Source organism: Apus apus, chromosome 10 (genome assembly GCF_020740795.1).
Source record: "Apus apus isolate bApuApu2 chromosome 10, bApuApu2.pri.cur, whole genome shotgun sequence".
Classification (NCBI taxonomy): Eukaryota; Metazoa; Chordata; class Aves; order Apodiformes; family Apodidae; genus Apus; species Apus apus.
The window spans coordinates 3,878,134-3,896,791 of NC_067291.1; the positions used below are offsets into that span (position 1 = coordinate 3,878,134).

The 18,658-nt window shown below is 38.9% G+C and overlaps 1 protein-coding gene across 9 annotated transcripts in view; it reads left to right on the forward strand.

Moving 5' to 3' along the window:
• CIB2 (calcium and integrin binding family member 2) overlaps positions 1–18,658 on the forward strand; it is a 47,825-nt gene that overhangs the window by 1,101 nt on the left and 28,066 nt on the right. For 2 of the 9 annotated variants that reach the window (XM_051628702.1, XM_051628704.1), the window contains exons 1-2: positions 6,507–6,900; positions 16,239–16,273. In XM_051628702.1, coding sequence (XP_051484662.1) covers positions 6,850–6,900; positions 16,239–16,273 — 86 coding nt within the window. In that variant the 5' untranslated portion in view covers positions 6,507–6,849. Of the gene's footprint in view, positions 1–236; positions 634–1,248; positions 1,302–4,353; positions 4,404–5,015; positions 5,131–6,506; positions 6,901–13,754; positions 13,771–16,233; positions 16,274–18,658 lie in introns of those variants that run through there. The other 7 variants (XM_051628701.1, XM_051628706.1, XM_051628708.1 and 4 more) reach the window with 7 other exon arrangements.

The window sequence follows — 18,658 nt, forward strand, 5'->3', positions numbered from 1 at the left end:
CGCCGCCTCCCTGCCCTGTGTCTCGTTCCTCGCCCTGCCTCCCGCTCTGCCGTCCCGGCCCCGTGCGGCCGCAGACGTTCCCTCCCGTCCCCCCTCCCTTTGTCCGCCGTCCCCCCCCGGGCGCTGGGTGTGCTGCTGCCGCGCTGAGGTACCGGGGAGCGCCCGGCCCGGCCCGGCCCGGCCCTGCCCGAGAAGCCGCCGGCAGCCGCGGTGTGGAGGCTGAGGAGGTACCGCTAGGGCAGCTGCAAACCCGCGGCGTTCCCAGGCCGCTCCGGTCGTGAAACGTTTCATGGTTTTATGAGGTCTCAACTTCTAGAATTGAGTCGCTCACAGGAAAATGCAGCGTATTTTGAGTAGAAAAGGAAGGCTTTGGGTATTCGTTGCAGCAGAGGGGGAAAAACGCACTTTGAGATGTCAAAAAAAAAAAATTGTTGTCATAGTGGCAGCTTAGGATTTATGTTTGCCTTAATTTCTGAGGTACTTGTCCCGTGAATTTTGGAAATGGGGACGATCCTGCATCGTGGGCTGTGCCGAGGGAAGAGGCCTCAGGCTGCGGCCTGTCCTGGGCAGCGTGTGGTCAGGCCTTACCGTGGTCAGTAGAGATGGAGACGTGTATCAGTCCCACCAAAATCGGTAAAAAATGCTTTATTCTCTGTGCTGTGGGGTGGCAAGGTAGCTTGGGGTGGTTTTGAGAGGCAAGCACCAACCACACTTTGGGCTTATTAAGTGGTAACTAACTGAAGAGGTTTTCCTACCTGTGGAGTGGTGCTAGTATTGCCAGCTTGTGTATGATCTGCTTAGGCAAAGGCTGATGCAGAGACTCTCTCTCAGGATATGCTAGGCTCTGCTGTCTGAGTAAGTGTTACCATTGCTTCCAGTTGTCTTCACTCAATGAATGTCAAGTGTTGTTAATTGTTTAAAATCAAGACCAAGATTCTAACCTCAGCAGTTGCGAACGAAGATGTAAAATATGAGTTTAATATATCCTCAAAGTTTAAACTCAAGGGACTGTGTAAAAGGAAATGAAAACTACCTTTGGTTTCTTGCACCTTTTTGGCATTATAAGGGTGTCTCAGTATAATTTGCAGCTGGTTTTTGGTAGTGGAGTTGCCAGAGTAGTTGTGGCCTTACTGTGTGTCCTGCATGTGCTAAAAAACTGTGAACTGAAACTGTGTTTTTTTTAATCTTTGATAATGCTTTGGTGCTATCTGCGATGGCAAATGTGCTCTTGACACTTATTTTCTTCAGGTAACTTCTGCTGGTTTTTCATCTAGTCTTCAATATCCAAGTTGGCCCTGCAGGTATCTCCTCTAATTTTTTTTTTTTTATTCAAAGCTTGATCATATATTACACATATTGGCTCTTTTGTGCCATCTTTACTTTCCATGGCTTGCATGTCCTATTCTCTGGGGTTTTTCCTCCCCTTCTGTAGACTTGCTTCCACGTGAGCTTGACCGATGATTTTTCTAGGACATACTACTTGAGTTGATTGTTTTAACTGCTTCCCGTGGGATGTGTATGTCTCTTCTACTCCTTTATTTTGTGTTTGTTGTTTGTTTTGCCATGATGCTTGTCAAAGGACTCCATAAATGTTAAGCTGATTATGTGCTATACTACACAGAGTGTATTTATGCTATTTTCTTGTGTTTTCTGACTGTATCTGTGTCTGTTTTCTGGGTTTGCACTTTAATTGTAAATTGATGTATTTTTAAAATATATTTTCAACAGCTATTGCAGCAGGTTTCTGATTCGTGTCTGATAGGTGCTACCAAAATAATAATGACTCATAATTACTCATAATAACTACAATAATAAGCTATTAACTGTGGCTGTTTTGGATCTGTTCTGAGAAGGGCTAAACAACACTAAGAAAACAATCAGAAGTTATTTTGTCTAGAAAAAAGATGCCTATATAGAGAGAGCAGTACGGGTTTTTTTTTCCCTAGTGATCACTGTATTGAGACTCCCTATGAGGGAATTAATTATATTCAATTTAATCTACTTAGGAAACAATTATTTATGTTTTTTATTATTTTGTTCCTGAGGCAAAAGCATGGTCGTGTGTAAAGGATCTTACAAAAAAATAAATTACTTGATGTATTCAGGATAAATTAGGCTTAATGAAATGTAGTCAGAAACCTCCATCTTCTAAGACAAGAGGGTTTCATTAAGCTAGCTAGATAAGATAATAAAACGGACAAATGTTGCACATGGTTTTCCTTTTCTTTTAACATTAAAAGCTGTCTACAGAAGTTACTGCTCATTATAACAAATGCAATTTGTTAGTTTTGCATCTTTCTCAAGTTCTGTTTGTTCGTTTGTAAGACAGGGCTCAGTCCCGTGAGGGATCCTCTTACACGGTAGCACTTCCAGACACAGTTAGTGGGGTCTGAGCATCCTCCTGGTGGCCACGTGTTGGAAAAGCAGCTTTTCTAGCCACTGCAGTAGCATCAATCTAATATTTTAACTTGTTTTGTGACTTCTATTTTGTAACTGTGTATTCACCGTTCATTTTTTATTTATAGTTTGCAGTAACTATTAACTAAGAGGCAAGTTGTGACAGCTGGTGTAGCATATTGTAATAGTAATGTTTTGTAGCTCTAATGTTTTTATTTAAGAAGCTCACAAGCATTGTAGTTATTTTAACTCCATAGCACCTATTGTAGCTGAACGTTATTGTTCCTCATTTATCTGTGAGCAAACGAAACTGTAAGTAGGTTTAAAGTGGAGAAGCAAAGCCTCAAAGACCTGGGGGGAATTTCCACAGTTTCAGTGAAGAATAAACTTTTCCCTTGTAATCACTGCAAGTAGGGATCATTGTTGCTTACACTTGCAGGAGAAGGAGGCCCTAATGACTCATAGAAAGTAGCAACAGAATAAATGTATAGGCAGTCCTAGATCAAAACTGCTCTCTTTGCTAACAGAGTGAGTGTTTGTTAAGAGCTAATCTGCAAGGGAACATCTGTATGGAAGAGATCGTGTTGGAATACTTGCAAGTTCTTTTTTACTTGAATAAAAGTTGTAGCAAACCAGCTTGAGCAGTGAAGGTAGCAGATAGGTAGCTTGACTGTTAAAACCCTGGATCCTCTCATTATCAGGTCAGGTGATCTCTGTTCATAGTAGCTTGCTTTATTGCTTTGAAGAATAAGAGCCATAGTTATAATCTCACTGCATAATTTACAGAGACAATTTAAGGTAGTATGACCTGTCTGTTGGAGATTATTAAACTTACACCTCTACTAACAAGGTATCAAAGTCCCCTGGTGTAGCAGTGGTGGCTAGCAACAATTGAGGGCAGGAGACTGTGCTGAGGGCCATAAGGAGTGCTAGCATGATTTGTCCCACTTCCTGAGCTGTAGAAACAAGTCCCTGCAGCTGGGCTCAGATCACAGCCTTGGTGGGTGTTAAGCTATTGCAGCTGACAGCCACCTTGCTGTGAAATACTGACTCTGGTGTACATGGTCGATAGTATATTTTCTGCTCAATGACTTAAAACTTCTAAAGGAGGTGAACAGTGACTACCTAACCATGTTCTCTGGTATAGTGGCCAGTCTAGTGGCAAGACTGCTGTATGTATATACTTAGACTACTTTATGTGCAACTGATTGCAAGATAAGAGCTATGTGTTGCTAAGTATCTTAAAATCACTTGCTTTGGCAAACAGTTGAAAGAAATTGAAATATAGGAAAGTGTGATGAAAGACTGGTACTGATAATGGTAAAGGCAGATCTTGCTGTGTACATAAATAAGTATTGATCTGTTGCAGTAGTGCTACTGAGTAAGTATTGCATAACCTCAGCTGACAAACTAATCTTTGCTAAATGCAAACAGAAGTAGTGAAAAAGCAAACTGAAAATAATCTGATATTTGATACATAGAAACAGATAAAAGGAGTGAAAAGGACTTTGTGCATTATACTCTATTTAAATTTTACCCAGTTGGTACAGCAAGATAACTATGCAGTGAAATACAGATACCACTGGAGCATGCTTGAGAAGAACTAGTTAGTGTAGTGGAGTCCTGAACAATCAGTGTTTGAATCCTCTTTTTTAAAATATGTGTATTTTAATTTTATTTCATTATAAAAAATACTCTTCAGAGTTTGGAAAGAGGAATTGAAGAAACAATTTATTTTTTGTCCATGTACTCAGTGGGTGCTGTTCCCTTGGTCAGCTGAATCTTTCTTTTAAAGCAAGACCTTCTAAGTCTTTTAAAGCAATCAACTCCTTTTAGCCATACCAGTTTTCCGGTAGGCTTTCTTTGTATTAGAATGAAACCAAAGCATTCCTAATATGTAAAAGGAAAGAGGAGGGGGCAGAGTGAAAATCCAGGCCCAAAGGCATAAACAGGAATATGTCTGTGAATCTCAGGATCTCTGCCTCTGGCCTGCTTTGTAAACACAAGTAGGTCTCACCTAATGGATACTTTTCATTTTTTAGCCCCTCTGCTTTTTATTGTTACTATTTTGATTCCAAATGTGAAGACTAGGTGATACGTGTGTCATCCAAGATACAGTGGGAGCAGGCAGCTAGGAATATAAAAGCAGGTGAAAAATGAAGACATCAGATGTCAGTCTTTTCACTGCAAGAATACTGTGAAGTACACAGAGTCACGGTATGAAAAGACATGGAGCCTGTTCCACCCCTGGTGTCAATTCACTTCTGTATAATGGCATTAAAGATAATTTGGCCATTTATATTTAATCTGATTTGAATAGACAGGCAGCTTGAATTAGGTGGCTGTGAATGGAGTGCTATTTCATGCAAATCACTTGACTGTAAGTATTGGTCTGGTCTGAGTGGCTGCTGGCCAGCTGCTGGCTCTTGCATTTCAGTAGCACCAGATCACAGATATGAAATGTGCTTAATTATATGCATAACCACTAGAGTTGAGGATGCGTAAGAACTTCCAGAACTATGAAAGTTCTTTAATCTCAAGGGGTAAAATTGTAGTTTTCTGATTCAAAACAGTGTGTTAAAAGAGCACTTAATTAATAGGAATACTGTATTTTGCAGATTGGGGAGTTTTTTCGTTCTTTACATTCTGGCCGATTTGTGGAGGATCTTTTGGAACATAACAATAATCCAATACCACTGTACTTTGGGGGAAAGAAAAAAACCCACACCACTAGTGGCAGAGCTCAGTTTGGGCACCTGACAGTTGACACAGCTGCCTGATACTGGGATTGATACTTGCTGCCCTCCTGGTTGGCTGGCCGGTCACTCAGAGCTGGTGTTGTCCGTACTACTGTAGCTTCTTACTTCCTTTTCTGAAGCGGTGCTGCAATATATTTTATTGGTAGAATCCATTCTTTCACTGTTAAATTTCAGAGTTTTGCTTATCACTAATGTGTCATGTTGATGACATTCTCATCCCAAGTAATTTATTTTGCCTAATGGTAAAACTTTGTGGTTTTGTAGCTCAGGGCGGAGCTGGTTTGCAGCTAATCACACCTACATTTCCAAATGTGACAATCTAAATAAGCTGTCTCAGAACAGTCCAGGGTTCAGCACTTCATAGAATGTTTTTACTACCTATCCAACACACTACACAGGATGTTTTTACTATGTGTACAATACATTACTTTTAGTATTATTGTATTATTAATACAATACTGTCAGTGTTATTGTTAAATGTTTGTTATTACATGCCAAGGTAAATTGAACTCCTGTCATGCAATGCTGTTGTCAGCCCAGGATCATTAGGAGCTGTAGGAAAAAGCACTAGACAATTCTCCAGGTGTTTTAATAAGCACCCGGCCTCCTGAGGGAAAGATGACTTTTTGGCAGAGCTGTACACAAAGTAGTGACACAAATGAGAAGTGAGCAGCCCGAAGAAACTTCTTCATAGCACGTTTTTCCTCCCTGTTCCCATCCTATCTCGTTCAGCCTTCTTCCTACTGCTATTATGAGAGCTTGTCCTACTGCAGATGTTAGATAATATACTTTCATTTGAGTTTATTAATTTTGTCTGCCTGCGTCTCTTACGTGCTCTTTTATGTCCTTTTCAAAAAATGTTCTCGGCCATACATTACTAGGGTTGTATTACTTTATAAAATATATTGTGAGCCCTCTAGTGGTACTTTCTACCTTTGCTTTAGGCTGTGGTAGCATTTTTTTCTTTCCAGCAGTACTTACTAGAGCCGAAGGAGTCAGATGAGCGCCTGTTTTCTGTAGTCTTCCCGATTTTATTTAATTAGTGTGGGAAGGAATATTTGCTTTCCCTGGCACACCGGGGGGTTGGTACCTCCGGCTGGGGACTAACATCCCTGACAGCCAGGGCTGGTTGTGGCCGCAGTGCAGGCACAAGTCCTGGGGCTAGGGTTGTTTTCTCTGGGCAGGGCAGCTACAGAAACGTGTGTCCGCGGATCCCTGGCTGCGGCGGCGGGGCTTGCGCGGGTGCGCAGTACGGCTGCGCTGCCCAGCGCCATCGGGTGGCGGGAGGTGCTGAGCAGGGGGGCTCTGGAGGCAAGGGGAGATCGGGGAGCGGGGCGGCACAGAGCCCATTCCTCCTAGGACTGCCTGCCCTGCTTGTATGTCATCGCAGCTCTGTGTGCCTCTTCGAAAAGCGTCTGGAGAAGGGGCAGGATGGCATCACTGCTTCTGGGCGATACCTGCCTCTGATTTTATCACCCTCCTTCCCAGCGCGTTGGAGTCAAGCCTTTGCAAAGACTTCCCAGTACTGTGTCCTTCCTCACTGGGCAAGTAGAGTCAAAACCAGTTCAATGCAGGCTTTGGGATTTTTTCAGCACCTTCACGGAGTTTACGTGCTCTAAATGCCTACAATACAGAGGAATCCAGCTGCTTCTAATGGGATGCATTTGCATAGAGGAGGAATCCCTCAGTTAAGATGGGTAATAAGCAAACGATATTTACTGATGAACAGCTAGATGCCTACCAGGTAAGCTACCTTAGTTGGCATTAGGGGAAGAAAATCTTAGAGTTTGTGGGGCTTTTGTTTAGGGATGTGTTTTTTCCAAATATAAGTGAAAATTTCATTTGTAGCCCATGTGCATATATCCTACTGTTCTTTCACAGCAATTGTAGTATTGTAGGGCTGGGTTGTGGGATACACTGTTTAATTCCCTTCTCTGTATACAAGGAGTAGAATCCTCAATGTCTGGACTAGCAGGATAAAGATGGTGATGAGCTTGAAAATGGGAGTTCTTAGTAGAATCTTTCTATTGAGTGTTTTGTAAAAATAAAGTATTGCAATAACCTCTTTTCTGCCTCCCCGATGCCTTTGCTGTCAGTAGAGAGGAGGAAAAAAAAAACTACTTGTCTTACTTCATTTCTCCTAAGGATAAGTAATAGAAATGTGCTTAACCTAATTTCCAGAAATAAGTATCCTTGTGGTTTCATCCACTCCTGGATGGTAGTTTCTTACCTTAACAGAAGTAGTGTGCATTTTATGTCCAGGGATAGCTTATTGGTGCTACTTTATTCACTTCTCATTGCATCAACTGAATGTTTAATAGTGCAAAAAAACTCCCCAGTAATTCCCAGCTTTCAGTTGTGGTTGAACACACTGCAGATGTTACTGAAATGGCTTGTGTGAAGCTATCTGCACAGGAGGCATCTTGGGCAAGTTTCTGAAGATCCAGTGAGGCTGTCTGGAAGAGGAGGGTGCTGAAGGAGGCAGCTGCCTTAACGAGGTGCAGGCAGGACTGGCTGTATTGCTCTACTCTCCTACATAAAGAGAGAAACAGAGAATTAACAGTGCAGGAAATCAGCATTTAGTTTATCCCTTGATAACCAAGGGACAGATCCAGTGCACACAGAAGTAAATAACTTTTACCTTTTTGACTCAAATCCTTGAAGTAGAAACTGATTTTTAAATACTAATTTTCTTCGGCGTTAGTGCTAACGTGGTGTAGATATTTAGCCACAGACAGGCTAAGGGTATTTGCTAAAATGCTTTAAAATGTTATCCCATGCTGAAAATAAGGCATGAATTAAACACTCAAAATTCCTAGCCTTTTTCTTGTCCTTGTAGGAAAAGTTAAAAAGGAGTTTAATTTCTACTCTGTCACACATCTCACCCTCACCAGCAGTAATGTAACACTGTAATGTGTTACACTAAGGTAGTGATCTTAGACTTAGTAGTCTAAGATCCAGAAAGGCTTTTTTACATCCCTGTTGGCTAGGCAAGGGGGAAATCAAAGACCTGTCTGTAAAGCACCAGTGTCTGCTTACTACCAATAAAAGTGAACACAGAACAGAGCCCAACTGCAGTGAAACAAAACAAAATCCAAATGTAATTAATGTTATCTTCTTGACATAAACTGGCAAATGCAAGAGCTGAAATGTCATCCCTAATTCACTACTCTTCATGTAGAAATTGCCTTTCTCTAATGGCTTTTACAGCCCCTGCCTTTCATAATGCTGGGTAATTGATCTCAAAGCCTGGCAGCAGCAAGGCCCAGTGGATTGAGGCAGCCTATGGGATTTCTCAGTTACAGGTGGACTTGTAGTTCGTTAGTATACTGCTAGATAATTTTTGGCTAGTGATAGCACCTGTTATCTGTGGTGAGTATAATAAAATAATAAGTTTCAGGACAGTAAGCTCTAGAATTTGGTAGGAAGGAATATTAGCCTCGTGCTGTGAACAGTTGGATGAAGTCCTTATTTTTAAGGTGATTAGCCTCTGGTTCCTTAGTTACTGCACACTTCTTGGATCTTTTCAACACAGAAATCGGGGGCTTGCTGCTGTAGCCATACACAGAGCTCCTGTATTTGTGGAATTCCTTCAAAACAGAAAAGGGGAGAATAATTCCATACTTTTAAAAATACAGTTTTTTCATCTCGAACCAGCAGTCTGGTTGCCAGGTCCTCTGAACCAAAGTAAAACGCTGTGTACCAGAGTCTGCTTTGCAACAGCCTGTTGTGCACAGTTGTGCCCCAGTGTACAGTCAGGCATCTACTTATCAGTTGCTTTTAAAATGGATCACTGATTATTTTTTTTTCTAAATGAGAACTTGACGACTTCTTGTGAATTTGTGTATCTATGAGTTGATACTGTACTCCTTAGAATAATACCCAGGGTTACAGCATCCATTGTATCAGTATGGCAGAAGCTTAAGTGTCAACTTAATACTTTTTTCAAAATAGAATTTTTTTGTTACTTCCCCAGAGTTCCTCTTAGAAAACTGTTCAAAACCTCACTCCTCTCATGGTTAGACTTTTAATTTCTTCATTTGAATATATTTCTGGCCATTGTATTGTCTGGTTGTAACTTCCACCTTTTTTGTCTTTAACACAAATTGCACCTGAACGCTACTTTAGTGTGTTTTTTAAAATGCATTATGTTTTAGAGACTTAATTTAACAGGAGACAACATGAGATGGAAAAGTGAGGGGCTGATGTGCTGAAAAGTATGGTAAAACCATAGGTCACTGGCTTTGGATTTCAGGAGTAAACGTTAAGGGGCAGAAAAATCACCTGCTTGAAGAGCTAGCATACCTAGATCTCAGATTGTCAATATGATGTTAATGAAATAATTTGATTTGTCTGAAACTTTCTGGAATCCTCATGTATAATATTTTTTTGGCACATAAACTGTCATTGAAGACTCACTTTTAAGTAGAAGCTTTACATGAAATAATTGTGACTCCGGTCATCCATAAGATTACCTGAGGTTTTTTAGTATATGAGTGTTTTAAATAGTCTTCATTAAGGCTGGTGGTGGAAGGTCAGCTGAAATTCTTTGTAAAAGATGCATGATAAGACTTGATTAATATTTAACTTCTTACAGCTTTCTTTTCATTTGAAATAGGTAGAAGGAGGTTAAAGACTGGAAATCTGCAGATCTCCTAAGACTTTGTAATATCACCTGTTACTAAGATAGTGTTCTAGTTGGCAGCTCTTTAAATTGTCATAAGTTCAGTGAAGTGTTTGGGAAATCTGGCTTTTGCAAACATGAGTTTCCTTGTTGAGATTCCCTTCACTTAAAAAGTTAGCCTTGAAAGAAAATGAATTCTACTGGGGATTTCTGCTTCTGGGTTTTTTTGGTGGGTTGTTTGTTTTTTTTTTAACATAAAATGCAAAATCAAACCAGGGTCTGGCTAGGAAAAAATTAAGTAATAATCATCAAGAAAGATGTATTTCATTGCAATCCAAGAACATTTTAAAATTAGGCTTTTACAAGTGGTCTGTGGATTTTGGTGGCCAAGACTTATAATGAGAAAAGAAAATGAATGGGAATTTTAGGGGTTTTTTTGAGTGATGCTGTATAAAGATGCTCAAATTAAAAGAAAATACAGGTGTATAGCACAGTGACATCAGAGACATGTACTGGCCTCAGTGCACTGTGTCACTGAGAAACAGCCAAGTAGGAAATCCATAGAGCTGTGCTTGGAGTATGGATGATCCACTCCTCTGTTCATCTATCTCATTGCCTTTTCTGGAGTTACTTTAGTAAGGGGTCTGAATTAGATACAAATTTGATGCTGTTTTTTTTTCTAAGTAGAGAAAACCTAGGCAATATCAGACATAAGTATTTCTTACCAGATATTACTGGTTTCATTGCAAGTCCATTTCTGTTTGTATTTGTTAATTAATAGGCTTATTTTCCATTATTTAATGCAGCCTTAAAACAAACTAGTGTGTATCCAGTCTTCTAGACAATATTACAGTAAAAATTAGTAATATGAAATAGTTACTTTCTTCTTTTACTCAAGAATTTGTCTATTATGAGCTGATTTTTTCCTTTTACTAAAATTCTAGTCAGTGTGATTCAACTGTATTTCAGGAGTTACACAAAGCCAGATGAAACAAGTTACACTGTGATCTGAAGAGAAGTGCTATTTATAAAGTGAAACTAGGTCATCAAGCTCTATTTTGATTTAAAAAGCTGTGCTTGACTTAATCAGGATCTCCGAAAATAAACCCTTTTCAAGAGTACAAAAAGTGTCTTTCACAGGTTCTTCGATTATTATTTTGCAGTTTCCTAGAGTGTTGCTGTTCCTGTACAAATCTAAGTAGCATAATCACGGAACAAAGCTTTTGTCAAATTATGCTTTAGTTAGATCTTGGTTTCATGTTACAATTTGCTGCATATATAGATTGAGCAAAATTACATTTGCTGACAGTTTGCCTTTTTCTCAGTCCTTGCTAATGTCTGACTGGTGTAACTCCTATGTTGCAATATAAATATATAAACTGGCCCTTACAGCTGCAGATTTTTTTCTCCTGAAACTCAGTGTTTTAGTTGTTCAGGCAGTAGTTCTAATATATATATATATGATTACAAATAAAGATAGGTTGGATGTTAAAATTGTCATTCTGATGCAACCATCTTTTCTAAGGTATGCCCATATACCAATACTATTATTCATGCCACTACTAACTTTGACAGATATTTTTTTTTTTAGTGTTTAAATCTGGATTAATTAAAGTACTTGCACAGCTTTGCAACTAGAAGACTGGTGCTAGTCTCACTGACTTCCAGTAACTCTTGATGTATTTACAGTGATGAAAATACATCAATGTCTTGCTGACTTAGTTTTGCACAAACTCTATGCATACACTCTTAGTTGTATGGCAACTAGAGGAAAAGCATTGCATTTGTAAAATGTTACCAGAATAAAGCTAATAATAGGTCTTGTATGAAATTTCATTTGCTTCTGTCCAGCACCTTGTACTTTAGATTTTTGATTACTTCATGGGATATTTTGATTAAATGTTCTTACATTGTGTACTTTTGGCACAGTACAAGAGATCATTTGTGATTTTAAAAATGAAACCTCTGAAATAATTGGACATGTTAATATTTAAAGTGTTACAGCATTCAGTACTTACTTATTAAAAGCTACTCAGTAATACTGTTACGTGAATTTGATCTGTCTTGACCTGAGGATATTGTGGATATTCCTGTTAGTCATTGGTTTACTTTTTCTGTGGCTTGTTGGCTTTTGAGACTGTTCTTCTAATTTGGAGTGATGTTGTATTGCTAAGACTATTTAATATAATTTCCTTATTTATAAAACTTTCCAATGAAGCTGTTGTAGGATCAGAATAATCCTGCCCTTATGAAACAACACATGTGAAAGGCAGAACTATGTATGTATTATCTTAGAGAAGTAATATGCGTTTAATGGGTTTAAGAAATACTATTTTGCAGTAGCTTTCTTATTTTGCAGTAGCTGCTGCTTTTTCATTCTATTGTTCCTTTCTCCAGTTTTTGTTATTTTCTATAGAGAAGTGTTTTGCTTATTTATGTAAAATTAGTTTTATTTGAAAACTGTGCTTTATGCACAATAATACTTGCTTCTGGAAGTAGTAAGTGACAACCTTTCATTCAGTGGTCTCTGCTGCCATTCATAAACTGCATGGCATATTCAGGTGTTGGCAATATATCCAACAGAACAAACTCCATGTGATCTCATTCTGGAGCCATACCTCATGTTATGCTGTGCATGTACACTTTACATAAAATTAAGTATCAGCATTCTCAGCACAGCTATATGGCTTCCTAATTTTTTTCAGCCCTTGTAGATTTAAGCACAGACTGCTCTGGGAGTTGGCAGTAAAGTCTTACCAACTAGTGGAAAAGGCAGTAGACCCCACCATGTTTCAATCTGTTCCTGCCTGGTCCTAAACCTGCCTTCACCTATCACGTGAAATCAAAGAATAGAACTCTAACAGCCTGTACATTGTGCTCTTTCATAAGATAAATTTTAAGAGCAGAGGCCATTAACTCTACTTTACAAGCAGTATTGACGGACTTGCAGAAAAGCATTGTACCAGCCAAGAACAAAGCCACCAACTATCTGACTCTCACCTCTGCAAAATATTTGAAGAACCAGTTAAGCCACCTAAATGCCAACTTGAGAACTAAGTCCCATTATACAGGCTAATGATCTCATTGAAATCAATGGGAAACTTTCTGTGTGCTTTATTTTATTCACTTTGCTGGACATAAGGAAGCTAAGTGGATAATTGCAGATTTATGTGGTATCTCCAGAAATTCAGCAGTGATCCTTTTTGTTGGACTTCTAATTAATTTGACTATTAAGGGCACAAGGACTGACTTAGAAAAGGAGCATGTATTTTCCCAGGTGCTGGGGCAGGTATCCTTTCCAGGCAGAGCCTCTCTATTCCAAGTAACCTAAAACCCACATGAATTCTCCTGTTTGCAGTTTTTCAGGCCATTGTATAGCATGAGAAATAAGAGCAACAATTCTCAGGATAAATTCTTGCTAGAAATCTTGAATTGGTAAGAATTATGAAAACTCTGGTGACATTTATTTGTTCAGTATTTAGTTTTTTTTCTAGTGGGACTCCCAGTGGCTTTAATGTTCAAACAGAACAAACGGTGTTTTTTAAGTTCATAATAAATTCAGATACAGTCTATATAATCTGAGATGTGTTCCATGATATCTCTGGCTTGAGGGAAGACAAATGATATAATGTGTTTAAATGACAAATGCTTTCCAGGATCCACTTCCCCTTTATGAACGAGCTAATTTAGCATACTAGTTTACTATTTATTGTCCATCATTTGTGTATTTTCTTTATGAGTGAAGTAGCCAGAAGAAAATTGGATGATTCACCTCTGTGTTTCTTTGGCCAAAAGTCTTTAATTAAATTGGGATTAAATTGTTGGAGTTCCAGTAACCATAAAATGTAATTGTTATTTAGACTCTTGTTCCATTGTGACTTTAATCCAACCTAGGGCTGTGCTTTCAAAAAAAAAAAAAAAAAAAAAAAAGGCACTCCTGCACCTCTTTCCTGCCATCAAGATACTTGTACCAGCACTACTGGCACTATATTCTCAGCCACTAAAAGGAAATTATCCAAGCTGGAAATTAATCCATTTTTGCCAGGTTGGTTTCCAGACACATTAGTGCCTTCTCTCCGAGTTCTCTGATGCAGTTACTCATCACTGTAGAGTATGCTTGAAGGAAGAGGCAGAAATAAGAAGCTGAGAAGCAAAAGAGATGCTTGGACTTGCCTTTCAGAGGTAGCTTGGAGCCAGGGCTTTTATTTACCTTTGCCATTTGAGACCAGACCTCTTCATGGTAAAGCATTTCTTAACTGGTGTGTGATGCCTTGCTGTAGATAAAAAGTAGAAGCTGGGTCACAATTTGTGATGCTCTGACCCTGATCTCTGCCAGAGGTCTGTGAAACCACTCAAATTTCTTGCACCCCTCATCCCTGACACACAATTCCATTCAACTGGCAGGCATAATGGGAACCCTGTAGTCTGTAACAGTGATCAGGCTGATCTTGCAACTGCTTTTATTACAAAAGGTTTTAGTATCATGAGGTGACTCAAAAAAATAAACTTATGTGGACCTTAAGTGAAAAAGGTTTATGGTCTGACCTCTTAATGTGTCTTTCAGTGGCATTTTTGCATGATTTCTGGAAGGTAAAGGGTAACTTTTCCTTTTCATCTTTAACCATTTGCATATCAATTCCCTGTCAGCTTTCTAGTTAACAGTGTCTGCTGTTCTCTCAGGCCTGTATAATTACAGGGTGCTTAATGCCAAGGGCATTACAATTATTTGTGAGATTGCACCAGCCTTTCCTTAGTAAATGAAGCCTCCTTAAGTGACAATTTGACCGTAAGTGTTGAATGTGCTCGACTTAATGAAGACTTAACCAGCTGGCTCCTATTTCACTTTGTGCAGTTCCAGACAAAGTGACATCGGTGTCGGCAGCTCACAAGGTGCTTCCTGTTGTGCCTTGTAACACTATTCTGCCACACAATACACTGCAGGAAGAGCTGCTTCTCCTGCCACTCTATATGGAGGGGAGCAAGCAGGCTCAATAATTGATACCCTGCAGGGCTGATAGCAGACCTCGATATTTGAGACAAACTGACTGCTTTAGCTAGCTGATAGAATTTGCTTTTCCCCTCCTTGGAAGAAGCAGGCATCTGGCCAGAATGATTCTCGGCTTAGGAAAGAAATGCTTTTTCAGGAGTTAACTGAGGAGCAGGACTGGGGGAGTCGTACTTCTTGTATGTACTCAAGTATGATTTATCAAGTCTGATGATAGCTTGTCACTAGCTGATTTGAAAATATGATCTATTTTAAATGTTTTCGTTAAAGGAGGAGAACTGCTCAGAGCTGGAGTCTTGGGCAAATGATTTGTCACATCACATGGGTGTGAGAGAGGCAGATAATCAAGAAGAATTTAATGGTTTGGTTGTTGTTTCCTATATATAAACCTTCATCAGCCACGAGCTTTAAGACAAGATGATCTATGTTTTCTGGATTTATGACCTGAACAACGTTCTAAACTGATCATCCATTATTTAACTGCCACCAGTGCCCCTAGTTTTGGATGCAGGGCTGAATTTGCCCTGAGTATGTATTAGATAAGATGATGGGGATTTGGGGATATTTCTGTTAATGGGGTGGGACTGATTATTGTGATTCCTGAAAATATAACTTATTTTGTGACAGAGAAATACAGGAAATGGAAGCTCTTTCATTACTCATAGTATGGTTCATTTGTGAAGTGTGTGAATTCTAGCAAAACGCAGATGTTCAGAAAGAGTGTATTAATCCAGTGTAAATGCTCCACTACAGAGCCATTCAGAATGCAGGGGAATGCTTGTAAGCTCTTCTTTCATGTTCAGCCACCTCAACTTCGCACTCTAGAAAGTTATTTCAAGTTCTGTGATACCACAGGGAAAGCCCAATCATTTTCCTGCTGTTTGGAGCAGGGGCTGTGCTTTTATCCATGTTCCTAACATAGGGAAGTCTGCAGCTTTTGCCAAAGTAACCACAGTGCGAAGTATTTGTTAGCAAAAAGCATTAATAATTAGTTAATTAGTACATGAGCTTTATTATTAAATCACTTGCCTCTAATAGAAGAACACTCTAAGTTCAAGAGCATTATCTTCATCTCTTTGCTATTTATCACTTTCTAGATCCATTATTGAATGGTTTTGGCCTATATTTTTCTTTTTTGATTTAACTTTGTTGTTTCTGGTCATTCCTCAGCAGTGTTTCAGCTGGCTGTCTTTTTTTTTTTTCCTCCTGAAATTTCACATTAACTTTTTTTACTGATGAGCCCTGACTGTAGCATATTTCAGTTTTATATCCTGTGTTGCTTTCTGAGTCAAAAGCAGATGTAGCATGAAATGGCATCTTTAATGATTTTACAAACGGCATCTTTAATGTTTTTCTGCCGGGTCTGAGTTTCCTTCCAAAAGGTTGAAAAATAATTCTTTGCAATTGTTTTCAGTATTTCTGTAGCACAGTAACACACTTTTTTTTTTAACAGGATTGCACCTTCTTCGCTCGGAAAGAAATCCTTCGGTAAGTACATTGTATTCAACTTTGATTCATATAGAAGGGACTGACTATTTTTTTTTCTGATTTGTGATAAAAACAAATAAAGCCAGTTATTTTGCATGGAATTATGAGTATAGGGTTGGACTCAAGATACGCTTGTAATACCTAAATGTGTATAAGAAAACAGGTGATTATTAGGTTAATGTCAATATAATCTGTTTTTTTTAGGGATAAGCTATTAAAAAGCTGAGAGCCAGAAACTTACTATGAAGGCAATTTACTGCTTTTCTGCTCAGCTGTACAAAATGAAGGCCTATCCTTCAATCAGTACAGGGATGGAGTTAAGTGTGGGGAAAGCTGGTGAAACTTAAACTGCAGAGTGCTGAGAATGTTAGTTTCTCTACTGTTTCCCTACAGAAAGTCACAAAGATTGGGGTTGCTGTCTGTGATAGACAGAATTTGGGGGGTTTTGGCAGTGATGGATTGAGCCAAGCTGCAGTATTTTCTGCCTATGTATATGCTCACTTCTTGCCCTGGATCCTGCCATGGATTTTGACCCTTCAGATTAAGGATGTGTAAAAGTATGATGTAGATCCTGTCCTGTCAGTACACCTGTTGGTTTTCCAGAGGATTTTTGCCTCATTAGGTAGTGAGAGTTAATCTGTGGTATTTCTCTAGCCCTAGTAGCTCACAATGCTTCAGAATTCTCAAATCTGAATAACATCTCAGACATAAGAAATCTTTGTTTTCATAAACATTGGGAACTGCTTTGAGATCAAAAATAGACATGGCCTCAAGAGGTTAGTGCAGAGAGTGGCTCTAGCAGAGATACTGGTGTCCTCACAGCATAAATAAACAGGAATGGTACTAGCAGGTTCTGTCAGGACTGCAACATTGCTACTTGAGAACACTGACTTTGGCCATAACAGAATTTGTCATCACAGTTCGTTCAAAAAAGCCTCCCTCCAAAATAACAAACTTTGTGGTTTAAACATCAGAAGTGATTTGGTGATCTTCTTGTATCCTCATTAGTTCCAGCAGTTGGATTTGGAATAAAAGGATGTCCCTGTGTAACTACCAAATCTCAGGTACATAGATTATACAGCTAGAAATAAGGTAAATCTCTAATGGTTTAGTGTATTTTCCTGTTTAAAACAGATCTTTATCCACCTTCTAAGTCTTTTTTAAAATGAATAAATACTGTTCTGTTTCTCAGGGCTACCTTGATAAACAACTTTTGAAATACTTTTTGATTGGATAAACTGAAAAAAACTTTGTATTTCTAAAACCTGCTTTAAACTACATTTTTAACAGCTTGATAAACAGTGGATTACTTGTACTTATGCTGTGAGAATTTGAACCCTTCCAGGGCAAGTGATTTATAAACTGAGATATTATGTCATCTTGCTCTTCAAAGTAATTTATTTGGGATAATCTCTAAGAAAATACTTTAATCACCCAGAAAGAATCATTGGTTTCCACTGGCAGAAGAAAAGGGAATGGTTCTAGTCCTTGTACACCTAAAAGATACCTAGAGAAAAAATTGTAGACAAATGGGAAGCCTAAAACATGTGCAGTACAACCCCAAGTTAAAGAATGTAACAAAATATTCTCAATTTTACAGGAAGACTATAACATTGGTGGGGGGAGAACAGACTCAGAACTGTAAAATGCTGATGAGAGAAAGGAAAGAAGGAATCACATCTTGACAGGAGTTGTAATTAGGAAACTGCTGAATCTGAATAGGCCCACTTTTGATTTGGGAAACAGCATTGCTATCCTGAAAGTTTGAGCCATCATGTGCAACTGAGAAAATACCGCAAGTATTTTGAAAGTACTTTGAAAAATCTGCTGCAGATTTAAAGAAAAAAAATCTAAAGAAATTATAAAATGTCATTGTGTGGTAGGCAAACAGGAATTTACTGTATTGCACAATCTGGCTATGAAATGAAGAGTCAGCATGTTCTGTTCTCTTTCTGGGTGGCTAAAAAATGCTTCTAGGGAATAATTTGCAATATGCAGCTCTGACAAGCAGATAAAAACTAGCTGCAGTGAAGACATAGTTCTGTACAGAACTGTCATAAAACTTTCACATGCATTCTTTAGTTTTTTCTTGGCAGGAGAGACTGAGAAAAGTTAAAATTTGGTATCAGGGCACTGAAGACAATGTTTTTAAACAGTTTAAAACTCACAGCAATACGGGATCTGGATTAGCAGATGTTTTTAATGTGGCAGTGTTCTGGGGTTGGATTTTGGTGTGTGCTGTGTCCAAAACCTAAGAGTGCATTGCACACAGGACCCTGCAGAATGGTAAAAATGCCACAGCTTATTTCAGGAATTAAGTGTGTTCTGCTGTCCTGCACAGGACTGTTGGCAGCATGAAAGAATATCTGAGTAGAAATGGATTTG